We start from the raw sequence: 14,720 nt of genomic DNA, 5'->3' as shown, positions 1-14,720 counted from the left end.
TGCATGGGGCTCTCCACTCAGCGGGGAGCCTGCTTCCTCCTCTCTCCCTGCCTGCTTCTCTGCCTACTTGTGATCTCTGTCTGTCAAATAAATAAAATCTTTAAAAAAAAAAAAAAAGATAGGGAGATTATCTTGGTGAGTCTAATCTTATCATGAGCCCTTTAAAAGTCTAGCTTTCTCCCTAGCTAGTGGCAGATGAGAAAGTCAGAGATTCAAAGCACAAAAAAGAACTTGACCTGCAATTGCTGACTTTGAAGATGGAGGGGCCATGTGTAAAGACTGGACAGTACTCTATGAACTAAGAACAACCTCTGGCTGATAACCAGCAAGGAAATGGGACCTTGGTCTTACAAGAAACTGAACTCTGCCAACAACTTAAATGAGCCCAAACCTGATACCTTCTCAGAGCTTTCGGAGAAGAGCCCGATCTAGCCAACAGTTTGACTTTGACCTTATCTAACCCTCAGTGGTAAACCCAGCTGAGACCACCTAAATCACTAAATCAACAGGTATGTTTTAGATCACAAAGTTTGTGGTAATTTGTTAAACAGAAATAGAAACTAATACAATATATTAGAAATATTTTTTGTTATTCATTTTCTTATAGTCATATGATTTAGGGGCTCTTATATACATCTTCTTAAAACTCACAAGACTATATAATCATTTATATTTCTGTTAGCAGTTTTAAGATTTTCACATTTTTATACTAAAATTTTTTTTTTCTAAAAAAGGGAAGTTATGTATAGAGATAGGTATATAGGCTATTAAAATGAAATAAAATAGTTAATTTTCTTAGGAGTGGCAAAATTTGACTTCACTCAAACAACAAGGAGGAAAACCCACAAATATTTAACAGTGGAACTGTCAGGAACATATAATAAATTGAACAGATAATAATTTGAAACTGGAAAGTCCATTTTAGATTTATTAAAGTACTTACTTTATCATTAAGTCTAGAGAAGTCAGTATACCTTCTGAAAACTACCCAACTTTCTTCTGGGGTCTTCTTAACTAGTATTTTATATACCTATGCAGAAAGATGGGGAGAGAGAGAGGTGAAAAAAAAATATCTATAAAGATATTTAAAATATTTTCAAAACTTTTTCAAATTTCAAATTTTTTCAAATATTTTCAAAAACTTTTACTTGACAACACAGGTCATAACAATTAATATGTAAAACATATCAGAAACCATTTGGAACATCAAATGTACAAATAATCAATGTAGATACCAAAAGCAAGATTTGTTTCTTAAGAAACATTACTATGACAAATTTGCGACAAAATGTTTTGGCACATACTAATAATAAATGAACTCATCGGGGACGCCTGGGTGGCTCAGTTGGTTAAGCGGCTGCCTTCAGCTCAGGTCATGATCCCAGCATCCTGGGATCGAGTCCCACATCACGCTCCTTGCTTGGCAGGGGACCTGCTTCTCCCTCTGCCTCTCAGCCTACTTGTGATTTCTCTCTCTCTCTGACAAATAAATAAAATCTTTAAAAAAAATAAATAAATAAAATAAATGAACTCATCGGTTCCAAATATATTTTATGTTAAATATTTAAAATTGATGAAAGAATCACACTTGAAAAAGCTGTGAAAAGTAGCCACTCTTGTCCTATACAATCAATTTAATTTCGAAACTCAATACTATCACACTAAGTTTTTGAATAAATTTAATGTTGTTTGATTCTTCAAGGCTATGATGCAGCTAAAAACTATCCATATTCGATAAAAGTTTACACTTCTATACTTAGGCACAATTATCTAGGCTTTAAATAAAAAAACTTGGTTGAAGCAAGTCAATATTTTAAAAAGCATACAATAAGAAAACTATATTCTATTTTTCTTAAATATAATTTTAGAGTTTATTATGAGGAACTACTATTTCTGACAGACTCTCAGTGAACCATCTCCTGGTAGTTTTGGTACAGCGTTTTGGGCTAAACTAAATACAAGACACATAGGAAGTACCCAATAACCATTTGCTGAACAAGTGAAACTTAAAAATGAGTTAAGTTTTTTGTTTTTTTTTTAAGTCAGCTGTGCAATAACTTTCAATTGCAGCTCTGGTGCTGCCCTCTAGCCACAAGTGGTTACTGTACACTTGAAATGTGACAAGTCCTAACTGACAGGTGCTGTGAGTATAAGTACACACTGGATTTCAAAGACTGAGAACAAAAAAAAAGATGTAAAAATACTTCACTAAAATGGTTTTGGATTAAGTAAAATATATTATTAAGTATAATTTCATCTGCTTCTTTTCACTTTTTAAAACATGGCTACTAGGAAATTTTAAATTACAAATCTGACTCACATTTGTGGCTCACCTAGTCTTACTGGATGCTCTAGAGAAAACTCATTGTTTAAGGACTAGATATCCTTATTTTATTTTTCTCCCCTACAGACCTCTCTTTCAGTTGTTAAAGGGGAGAATCAGCAAGAGTTAAGGATGACTCCTTTAGTTTTGAAGGAAAAATAAATAATTCATCTTTTTAACATATAAAGAATGAGGAAGATTATTTGGATACCCACTAAAGTCTGCAGAAAGTCCTTATTTAAGATAATTGTAAAGGCGATACTCATGAAACATTTCTTTTTAGGAGTTACTAATTGAAACAAAAGGGATAACTTGACTTCAAAACTTTTCTGAGTATGAATAACAGATGCATAATAAAAGTCAACTTCATATGACAGTAAGGTTTATCTACATAATCCATATTGACTTTATTCTCCTGTTTTAAAAAATGAATCTTCAAGTTTTTCTCCACAGTGGCCCCTGAGAACTCCTATTTCTCTAGGAAAGACAAAGTACAGGTTTTGGGTTTTATCTTCTCTAGAAAGCTCTCCCATGTTTCTATTTGTGTAAGTAGGGCCTTCAGTGGAAAGTTTATGGACACTACTGATCATTCCCTCTTTTTTTTTTTTTTTAAAGATTTTATTTATTTATTTGACAGAGAGAGAGAGATCACAAGTAGGCAGAGAGGCAGACAGAGAGAGGGGGAAGCAGGCTCCCCACTAAGCAGAGAGCCTGATGTGGGGCTCGATCCCAGGACGCTGAGACCATGACCTGAAACGAAGGCAGAGGCTTTAACCCATTGAGCTACCCAGGCACTCCTGATCTCTCCCTCTTCTATGTTCTAGCAGCAGTTACTCTTTACTAGAAACTTAGTACATACAACTTTGTGCTTTTTATATATATAGTCCTTATTTTAGGATTTTAAATAAATTATGCGGGAGCATACACCTAATTACAGAATACATACAGAGAAGCACAAAAATCTTAAGTGTACAACTTGATGAACTGTCACAAAACAAACACACTCATGTAACTAGTACCGAGCACAAGAGACAAAGCATTACCAATTGAAGCAGCCTACCTCATGGCTCCTTCCCAATCTGACTTATCACCCCTCCTAGTCACTTTTGTTCTCAAACACTTTTCAAAGGCTTGACACACTACTGACAAGAACTTACCAGTTATTCCTAACATTTTCTTCAGTTAAGAGCTCAATTCAAAGAAATATACCTAGGAAAAGTTCTCTTACAAACCTAAGACTGCCAAGCTCGTATATCCAGCTCAGACCTCTCCCCTAAACTCAACTTTATTTACATACGTATACATAATACATATGCCTGTGGACCTAACAGCTCCATTTTCATGTCTACTAGATATCTCAAGTTTAGAATGTCCAAAAACAAATCCTGATCTTGCCCTCAAAACCTGCCATCTAATTAAACAGCAACCCTAGTGTTTACCCAAAAACTTCGGGATAATCTTTGATTTCTCTTTATTCCACATCTCAAGTTTTTACCTTCAAAACATACCCAGAATCTGATCACTGCTTAGGACTTCTTCCACCTCCCTGTCCATACCACCATCATGTCTCCCGTGGATTACTACAAGAACTTGATACCTCCTGTTTCCATTCTTTCCTCCATAAAATCTAGTCTTAACTCAGCAACCAGTCAGTAATTACCAATCAGTAATGAGCCTTTAAACATTAAGTCAGATCATGTGATACTTCCTTTAAAACCTTTTCAAAGATTCCCATCTTGGGCAGAGAAAAATCTAATGGGCTTATACTGGCCGACATGCTCTACTTGATCTGTGTCTCCTTTGTCTTTACCTGTTATTTCAGTTCCTGCATCTCTCCCCATGGCTTCTTTTGCTGTCAGCCACAAGGGCCTCTGCAGCTTCTCATCTGTCAGGAACATTCTTTCCCCAGATATTCTCATGGCTCACTGCCTCTTAGTGAGGCCATAAGTGACAATGTGATTTAAATTTCAACTCCGGTTGTGGGGAAACTATCTCCCTTCACTCTTTTATTTCTCTTTATACCACTTAGCACCATATGACATACCACATTTTAAAATGCTTACTTATCCATCATTCATTCATTTGAATTGCTGTACTACTATCACTGAAAGAGTGCATTACACACAGTAGGTACCCCAACATGAATTAAATGAATGAAAATAACTTTATATCCATTATTTACTTCTTCCTCCAAAGTGTTTTTAAAGACTTTATGTATTGCTGCCTTAAATTTGCCCATGAACTTGTATTTTCACACACATCATTTCAATGAATACTCGTCCAGCATAAGGTAGGTCAATGTAAGAAAATGGGCCCCTGGCTTATCATAATTTCCAAAAATGTCAGGTCCATGCAAATTTCCTATCACATCATCAGTCTTATGATAATTTAACTCTAAAGATTGTCTCTCTTCATAAATTATCTCAATACTGATGTACACAGACACAAAAATCATCAACAAAATATTAACAAATTGCATTCAACAACACATTATAAGGGTCGCTCACCATAACCAAGTGAGATTTATTTTGGGGATTCAAGAATGGTTCAGTAATTGCAAATCAATGATAAAACCACATTGACAACATGAAGGATAAAAATCATATGATCACTTCAATAGAGGCAAAAAAGCATCCCACAAAATTCAACATCTATTCATGATAAAAATTCTCAACAAAACAGATTTAGAATAAACATATCTCAACATAATAAAGGTCATATCTGAAAAATCCACAGATAATATCATACTCAATGGTGAAAAACTTTATCAGGAACAAGACAAGAATGCCTACTCCTGTCACCTTTATTCAACAAAGTACTAGAAGTACTAGCCACAGCAATCATACAAGAAAAAGAAACAATGGGGGGGTGCCTGGGTGGCTCAGTGGGTTAAGCCTCTGCCTTTGGCTTGGGTCATGATCTCAGGGTCCTGGGATTGATAGCCAAATAGGGCTCTCTGCTCAGCAGGGAGCCTGTTTCCCCCTCTCTCTCTGCCTGCCTCTCTTCCTACTTGTGACCTCTCTCTGTCAAATAAATAAATAAAATCTTTAAAAAACAACAAAAAAAGAAACAATGGTAAGGAAGAAGTTAAATTGTCACTATTTGCAGATGTCATGATATGGTATGCAGAAAACCTTAAAGATTCTACCATAGTAATAAACTTCCACCAGAAGTAATAAACAAATCCTATAAAGTTGCAGGATACAAAATTGATACATAGGAAATTGAATTTTTTTGGTTGTGTTTCTATAAACAAAGTAGCAGAAAGTTAAGAAAATATTTCTATTTATAATTGTGCCAAACAGAATAAAATACCTTGGAAAAAACTTAAGAAGGAAGTGAGAGACTTGTACACTGAAAACTATAAAACATTGACGAAAGAAATGGAAAAAAATGCAAATAAATGGACAGATAGTCCATGCTCATGGATTGGAAGAATTAATGGTGTTAAAATGTCCATACAACCTAAAGCAATCTACAGATTCAGAGCAATTCCTATCAAAATACCAAAGCATTTTCCACAGAAGTAGATCAAATAATTGTAAAATTTGTTTGGAATCATAAAATATCCTGCATGGCCACAGCATCTTGAGAAAGAAAAAAGCTGGAGGTATCACAATCCCAGATTTCAAGGTATACCACAAATCTGTACCAATCAAAACAAATGGTACTGGCACAAAAACAGACACATGAATCAATGGAACAGAATAGAAAGCCCAGAAATAAACCCACGCTTATACAGTCAATTAGTCTGTAACAAAGGAGGCAAGAATATACAATGGGAAAAAAGTCTCTTCAATAAACGGCACAGGGAAAACTGGACAGCAACATGTAAAAGAATGAAACTGTATCACTTTCTAACACCTTACACAAAAATAAACTCAAAAGGGATTAAAGACCTAAATGTGAGACCTGAAACCATAAAAAAAGAGAACACATGCAGTAATTTTTTTTCACATCAGCCTTAGCGACATTTTTCTAGATAAGTCTCCCGAGGCAAGGGAAATAAAAACTAAAATAAGCTATTGGGACTACATAAAAATAAGAAGCTTTTGCAAAGCAAAGGAAACCATTAAAAAAAAAACAAAACACTAAAAGCAACCTACTGAATGGGAGAAGATATTTGCAAATGATATATTTGATAAGGAGTTAATATCCAAAATATATAAAAAGCTTATAAAATTCCACACAAAGAAAACCCACAAATAAATGCTACTTAAAATGAGCAGAGGACCTGAATAAAGATTTTTCCAAAGAAGACATACAGATGGCCAACAGACACAAGAAAAGATGTTCAACATCACTATCAGGGAGATACAGAGCATAACCAAAATGAGATATCACATTATATCTATCAGGGTTACTAAAATAAAAAAGAAGAAATAACAAGTATTATCAAAGATGTGGAGAAAAAGGAACCCCTATACACTGTTGGTGGGAATGTAAATTGATGCATCCACTGAGGAAAACAGTATGGCGTTTCCTCAAAAAATTAAAAATAGAATTACCATTATGATCCAGTCATTTCACTACTGGGTATTTACCCAAGGAAAATGAAAACACTAATTCAAAAAGATATTTGCATCCCTAGGTTTCCTGCAGCATTATTTATAATAGCTAAGATAGGTTGAAAGCAACCTAAGTGTCCACTGATAGATGAATGGATAAAGATGTGGTATGCACATACACACACAATATGGAGTATCATGCAATGACAAAAAAGGATGAGATCATGCCATTTGTAACGACAATGATGAACACAGAGGGTACTATGCCAAGTGAAATAAGTCAGACTGAAAAAGACAAATAGCATCTGATTTTACTCATATGTGGAATCTAAAAAACAAAATGAATAAACAAACAAAAAGCAGAATCAGATCTGTACATACAGGGAACAAACTGGTGGCTGTCAGAGGAAGGAGGGTGGGAAAGTACAAAATGGGTGAAGGGAAGTGGGAGGTAGAGGTCTTCAGTTATGGATGAGTAAGTCAAAGGGAAAAAGGTACAGCATAGGGAACATAGTCAATGATACTGGAATAGCGTTATGTGGTGACAAAGGGTAGCTACACTTATGGTGAGCATAGCATAATGTATAGAGAAGTAGAATCACTATGTTGAATGCCTAAAACAAATGTAACATTGTTGTCAAATATACTCAGATAAAAAACTTTTTATAAAAATTAAACATTTCCCCTAACAACAAAAATTATCTCAACAATTTTTTTCTCAGAGGTCATTCTATACTGTTGTAGGTTTACAGCATAAAATGTTGAAGTCAACATAAAAACTTTACATCAAGAAAATCTAAGAGGAAGAACCATTCCAATTATAAGTGTATTGAGCAGGTCTCCAGATACATAAACTCACACTGATACACAAGACCAAAATATATGAACTAGCAATGAATAAACAGAAATCAGAACAAGATATCAAGCACATCAAACCACATACATGGAAATAAATCTAACTAGGGGGTGCCTGACTGGCTCAGTTAGTAGCGCACGCTTCTCTTGATCTCGGGGTCATGAGTTCAAGCCCCACATTGGGTATAGAGATTACTTAAAACGAACAAACAAACAAAAACCTCTAACTAAAACTCCTAAGATTTCTGCTCTGAAAACTATAAAAGGAAGTTAAAGATTTCAGTAAGTGGATTAGGTTTAGATTCAGAGACTTAGTATTGTAAAGATGTCAGATCTCTTTAGTGTATAGATTCAGTACAATCCCAGAACAGGGTAAAGGATAGCCAAGACAATTCTGAAGAAGAACGACAAAGCTAGACTACTTAAGCTAGCAAGTATCAAGGCCTCTCATAACGAATGTATAATTAAAGACAATGTGGAATTGGTAAATGAGGGAAAAATGGAACATAGAAACAAACCCATATATTTAAATGGTTGCCTGATCTTGACATTGGCAACGGTGCAAATGCAGAGAGAGTGGTTTTTTCAATAAAAACCTGATTACTTGATCCCACAGGGAGGGAAAAAAAGTATCTTAACCATTGTTTCACACCACGGACAAAAATAAATTCCAGATAGTTTACAGATCTAAATGTGAAAGGTCCAACAATAAAGCTTTTAGAAGAAAACATAGGACAACATCTTTGCAAGCTGGGAGTAGGCAGTTTTTAAAAAGTGCTAACCATAAAAGAAAAAATAAATTGGACTATAGTAAAACTACGAATTTTTGTTTATCTAATGCATCACTAAGAAAGTAAAAAGGCAAGCCACAGAGATGATCATACACAGTGACAAAGCTGGAAGCAGAGCTCCCTATGGGCATAGAAACTGGACACAAGGAGTTGCCATCTTCTTTTAGCCTTTGCAAAAACCTGCACACTTGCCTCTATTATCATAGACAGAACAGTCACAATGTATGCTCTAACAAAGAACTTGTTCAAAATGCACAGAAAACTATAAATCAAAGTGGAAAAAACTTTTCCAAAGAAAAATGAATAAAGGTCTTGAACAGACACTTCACAAAAGAGAATATCTATTGGCCAAAAAAGTCTTCAATTTAATTAGTCATTAAGAATGCAAATGAAGACCACAATGTGTATTACTCTCCCCACTGGGATAGCATAAAATAATAGTGAAAAAGATGAAAAAATACCACATGTTGGGAAGGTGTGGAGTAACTGGAACTCTCCTATACTGCTTAAAGGAGTATAAACTAGTACAACTACTCTGAACTACACTGTTCATCAGTATCTTTTAAAGCTAGCCATATGATCTAGCAATTTTACTCCTACGCAGATGTAAAACAAACATTTTAATGTGTTTAGTGAGCAGTAAGTACCAAAAGGTTCACAGCAGTACCATTTGTAACAGCCCCAAACTAGAAATTATCCATATGCTCTTCAACAGTACAATGGATAAAAATAAACTGTAGTATATTCACATAAAGGAATACTATCAGTAATAAAAATGAGCTTTTACATGCAAGATTAAGGATGGATCTTACAAACACAATGCTGAAGAGAACACACCCAAAAGAGTACATATTCTGTATTTCCATTTGCATAAAGTAGAAAAATAGGCAAAATTAATGTAGGCTATCATGAGGGTGAGTATTGACTGACAGAGAGCCTGGTTGGGGGTTGCTTTTTGGATCCTGGTAATGTTTTGTTTCTTGATTTGTGTGCTGGTTTCAAGTAAAATGAAGTTTACTACAGCATGACAGAATTTAGAGGTGTAAAACTTACTTGAATTTTATGTTCAAGAAATTATAAGTACAGGTAATAATTTAACCCAGGTATAGAACATAGGTTAGTCAATTTGTCACTTTCTACTGATATACAGCAGAAGTCAATACTCACAGTAAATTTAGCTCTTTCTTCCATCACTTCATAACCCAGTATAGTAGGTGTAGAAGGTCTATCTTCCAAATATACTGTTTCAGGATTTTGTTCTTCACTTTCTCTTGGTCTAGCAGAATACTCAATGGAAGAATCTGCACGTGTAAATTTAGTCCTAATGAGGGGACTGCTACAGACAGATGAAGTACTATCCATTTGATCGGGTACACTTGTCTGTTTAGAATTACCCATATTTGAGTCCTCTAACTGGCCTTTGGAAGAGTTTGAGCTTGTTGAGATACTCCCAAAAGAAGAACTTCTTTGGTTTCTGTTGGCTGTAAAACTGGAAGCAGAGTTCCCTATGGGCATAGGAACTGGGACATAAGGAGTTGCCATCTTCTTTTAGACTTTGCAATAAACCTCACAATGCTGAGTCCAAACACTTAGAGAACAACTAATATGAAATCCATTATTTTCTTCTTAGGAATTCACTATCTAAAAATGAGAAGAACATGTTGAAAGGTTAGTCTTTAATTTGGAGCATTATCCAAAAAAAAAAAAAAAAAAACTGTGAATGTTCACAACCATTTCTTTTGATTTTGTGACACTCCATTACTTCATTTGGAAATGAAAACACACCTCAAATCACTTCATTTAATCCCAAGATATCATCTCTAAGGATTCCCATTTGCAAGATAAAGAGAGCAGAACTATTCCACACTCTTTCTTGACCTTCATATTACATGTCATCCTTTTTAATCTCTACTTTCTTTCCTTGTGATAGATTTCTGTAATGTTCATTTGAAACTGATTTCACCTACACAGAAGAATGGGAACAGGAAGAGTGGTAAAGACCTTTCTGAAGCTTTATTGTCTACTCTGGTCCTGACAGTTCCACATACAGTACAAGGGGAGGGAAAGAGGAAGAAAAGAAAGGGAGAATTATTCACATTTCCTTTTGATTTAATTAGTGAAACTCTAAAGAATTACTCAGAGTAATAACTGAACAATAAGCTTAGATGCTACAAGGTAAATATCAACTGTTCTTAAGGTAACCATTTATTAAACCCAGGACCAAATGTACTTGAAAAAAAAAACAAAAAAACAGTGACCAAATTAAATTAGTCAAATAAGACTCAAACTTACATTCAACAAGATGAAATGACTGAAAGTTAAAATATTCTTCACAGTTTCCAGAGCATCAGTAATCCTGCTATGCCAGAAACTGAGGGAATTTAACAAATCCTTATAACTCATCCCTGCTGTAATCCCTGTTGTCGAAAGGACTGGTTTATTTTGTCTCAGAATCTCATAGTTACACAATGAAAGGGTTTCCCACTAAGGGTTAAATAATAAATAATAAACTAAGAAACTGTAATAACTACAGACCTGTGAAATGACACATAACAAGGGGTTTGCCTATCTTAACCACATCTAGGCAACTCCGCTGGTGAGAAAGGTAGGAAGAGAGCCGCAGGACTTGGAAAGATGCTGAAGTAAGATTTTTAATCCAGCACGTGGCTCTGGGCAACCTTCCTCATCATCAAGGATTCAAGAAACTTGAACTGCTGATTCACTACTCCTCGGTTCTGCTTGATGGCCTCCCCCAAAAGTAGTAAATAAAAGTCTGAAATCTTATCCTTTCCAAGGCCTGTGGGATACCCCTGCCCCTTGCCACTCAACTACCTGAGGCCCTGAGGCTGGGGAGAGAGGACGACCATCAATACAATCACTGACGCGCAAAGAAGTGAGCGCTACCCAAACTTCAAGAAAATAAATGTATTGGGATTATTAATAGCGTCTTCACTTTTGCCTTAGCACAGAGATGCTCCAAGGGATAACACAGTGCTACACTGGAAAACCTCGGTCAGGTGTAGTGGCCCGAGCCGGAGCAACACGGTAGGAGAGAGAAGTGGGTAGCGAGAGAAAAGTGGAGAAACCCAGGCGCAGCTCGACCCTAGGAGTGCCTGGTCCGTACGAGAGCAGGCCACGGGTCTTCGGCTCACAGGACGGAGAAACCCACTGCTCCCGAGGCTCCCCGGGGCCCCAAGACCGTGCCACCTACGCCGCCTGGTGAGAGGCCAGCGCCTCCCACACGCACGGCGGTCTGCGGTGGCCTAAGGTTGGCCCGGAGGCTCCCGCGGGGCCCCTCCACCCTCCGGTGGAGTCAGCCCGCCGCCCGCCAGCCACGGGGGTCGCAGGTGTCACTCGCATGAGCGCCCAGGACAGCGCCGCTGCGTTCGCCCTACCTCAGCCCACTCCGCGATCCGGTTTGAGCGCACTTCCCTGTGACGGTTACATCCGACCCTCCTTAACCGCAGCTTTTCGTCTCCACCCACAGGACCAAGAAGCCTCACGCGACTTTCCGCCCCCAAAGCAGCTGTTCCCAGCCACTGCCGGGCTCTACCCTGGCCGCCCGGCCCAGGATTCCAGCGAGGTGGAGGGTGGGGCCAAACTCGGCCGCCTCTCCCGGAAGTGACATCACGCAAAGGCGCTATTCCCGCCTCCTTCGTCACCCCCCACCCCAGAGGTCGGGACAGGAGTTCACCGGACGGGGCTCCTTGGCAGCTGGGTTGGTCATAGTTTTGTGGTAAGCATCCCACCTTCTCTGCCCTAGGCTTATTTTTGTAAACTAACTTTGAGAAGTGGAGGTTAGGACTCTCAGTTTGTCGCACAGGTGATCTGAAGATTACAGTTTCGAGGAGGAACTACAGCCAGCATTGGTCCAGGCTCTTGCTTTGCATCATGGGACTCGTAGTCATCACTCATTAGCTTGGGCTGGTTCTAATAGGTTATAGATTTTAGTAGCGCTTTAAGGGATGAAAATCGATTCTAAGAGTGGGAAGATAGAACACTGCACTTAAGCTTATTCGCCCTATCATTGAAATATAATTGAAATTATTGAGGGGTTTTGTGTTTTTATAGTCCAGGGAGCAGTTTTATCTCAAATGATACATGAGACTTGTTAGACTTGGACATCTGAAGACCTGTAAAGTTATGGGGAAAGCTGTTTTTTGATAGTCAAGTACCAAAATTTAGACCAGTTCACAGGGTTGTTTATCATTAGAATTGTGCATTTTGATTTAAAGATTATCCCATGATTTCTAGGCTTTAGAACATTACGAAGACTGGGAAAAATTGATAGCTGTGATTTCAAAATGAGCATAGGAAAAGAATCTGGTTTGTGGCATAATAATGCTTTTGATTGATGGTATTGCCCTTCTTGTGTGATTGAGACATAAAAAGGGAATTCTGTGGAAACAGTAGACTAAAACGTGAGTTTTCTGTTCAGAGTTGGTAGTCTTGATCTTGAAGTGGCAGTTAATATCCATGAGTTCTGTAAGTGAATAAGGGTATAGAGAGAAAAGAAAGGAAAAAGATTTGCCTTGGAGTATTTCCTTCACCTGTGGGCAGGGCTGTAGATGGTAGCAAAAGATACTTATAATGAGAAAATCCAAAATCCAAAACCAATCCAAAGCCAAGGTAAATTAAACTTTCAAGAGACAAAAGTGACAAATACCTCAGTTAGGAGGAGGAAGGATCTAGGAAAGTTGAAATTGTCCAAGAAGAACTTCCCACACAAATTATTGAAAGGAACACACAGGATAGAGAGACTATATGTATTCTTTATCTTGCAGACTATTGAAAGATTTTTTAAAGTTGAGGTATAATTTACATATTACATTACATTAGCTTTAAGTGTGCAACATAGTTATTTGACATTTGTATATATTGAGAAAATGGTCGCTACAATAAATCTAGTTAACATCTGTCACCATACATAATTCCAGAAATTTTTTCATGTCATGAGGACATTGATATTTACTTTCTTGCAATTTTCAGATATTCAATCAATACAGTATTATTAACTATAATTGCCATCCTTTACATTATATCCTTGTGATTTACTTATTTTCGAACTAGAAGTTTGTACCTTTCAACCTGTTTATGCATTTTGCTCACCTCCACCTCTGGTAACCACGAATCTGTTCTCTGTATCTATGAGCTTGTTGTTTTGTTTTTGTTTTTTTAAATTCCATATATAAGTGAAATCATATGATATTTGTCTTTCTTTGACTTATTTCACTTAGCATAATACTTTCTAGGTCAATCCATGCTGTCAGAAATGACAAGATTTCATTCTTTTTTTATGGCTGTGTAATATTCTGTTATATCTACCTACCTATTATCTATCTCTCTCTCTCATCTTCTTTATCCATTCATCTATTTTTTTTAAAGATTTTATTTATTTATTTATTTGACAGACAAAGATCGCAAGTAGGCAGAGAGGCGGGCAGAGAGAGAGAAGGGGAAGCAGGCTCCCCACCGAGCAGAGAGCCGGATGCGGGACCTGATCCCAGGACCCTGGGATCATGACCTGAGCCGAAGTCAGAGGCTTTAACCCATTGACCCACCTAGGCATCCCTATCCATTCATCTATTGATAGACATTAAGTGTGTTTCCAAATTTGGCTATTGTAAATAATGGTGCAGTGAGTATGGGAGTGTGTATATGATATTTTTTTGTTTTTGTTTTTTGTTGTTTGTTTCAAAATTTTATTTACATTCTAGTTAGTTAACATATAATGCAATATTGGTTTCTGGAATAGAATTCAGTGATACATCACTACATACACACCCAATGCTCATCACAAGTGCCCTCCTTAATACCCATGCCCCATCTTGCCCATCCCTCCCACCTCCCTCCAGCAACAGTCAGTTTGTTCTCTATCTTCAAAAGTCTCTTATGATTTGCTTCCCTCTCTTTTTTTTCCTTCTCATATGTTCATCTCTCTTGTTAAATTCCACATATGAGTAAAATCATAGGGTATTTTTCTTTCTCTGACTTAGCTTAGAATACTACAGCCTAGTTCCATCCATTTGTTTGCGAATGGCAAGATTTCATTCTTGTTGATAGTTGAGTAGTATTCCAGTGTGTGTATGTGTGTGTGTGTGTGTGTGTGTGTGTATGTACACCACATCTTCTTTATCCATTCATCTGTTGATGAACATTTGGACTCTTTCCATAATTTAGCTATTGTTGTTAATGCTGCTATAAACATTAGGGTTCACATACCCCTTTGAATCTGTATTTTTG

At 37.0% G+C, this 14,720-nt stretch overlaps 1 protein-coding gene across 1 annotated transcript in view; it reads right to left on the bottom strand.

Moving 5' to 3' along the window:
• The window catches only part of LOC111156809 (sorting nexin 16), a 40,837-nt gene extending 28,758 nt beyond the window's left edge, over positions 1–12,079 (bottom strand). The window contains exons 1-3 of the mRNA XM_022517886.1: positions 11,873–12,079; positions 9,645–10,118; positions 944–1,030 (exon numbers count right to left, since the gene is read on the bottom strand). Of these exons, the coding sequence (XP_022373594.1) occupies positions 944–1,030; positions 9,645–10,019 (462 nt within the window). The 5' untranslated portion in view covers positions 10,020–10,118; positions 11,873–12,079. The remainder of the gene's footprint in view (positions 1–943; positions 1,031–9,644; positions 10,119–11,872) is intronic.
• Positions 12,080–14,720: the final 2,641 nt, after the last annotated feature.

Source organism: Enhydra lutris, unplaced genomic scaffold (genome assembly GCF_002288905.1).
Source record: "Enhydra lutris kenyoni isolate GAN:26980312 unplaced genomic scaffold, ASM228890v2 scaffoldscaffold49, whole genome shotgun sequence".
Classification (NCBI taxonomy): Eukaryota; Metazoa; Chordata; class Mammalia; order Carnivora; family Mustelidae; genus Enhydra; species Enhydra lutris.
Note: the sequence above shows the minus strand (reverse complement) of the source record. Positions and strands in the feature narration are given on the sequence as shown.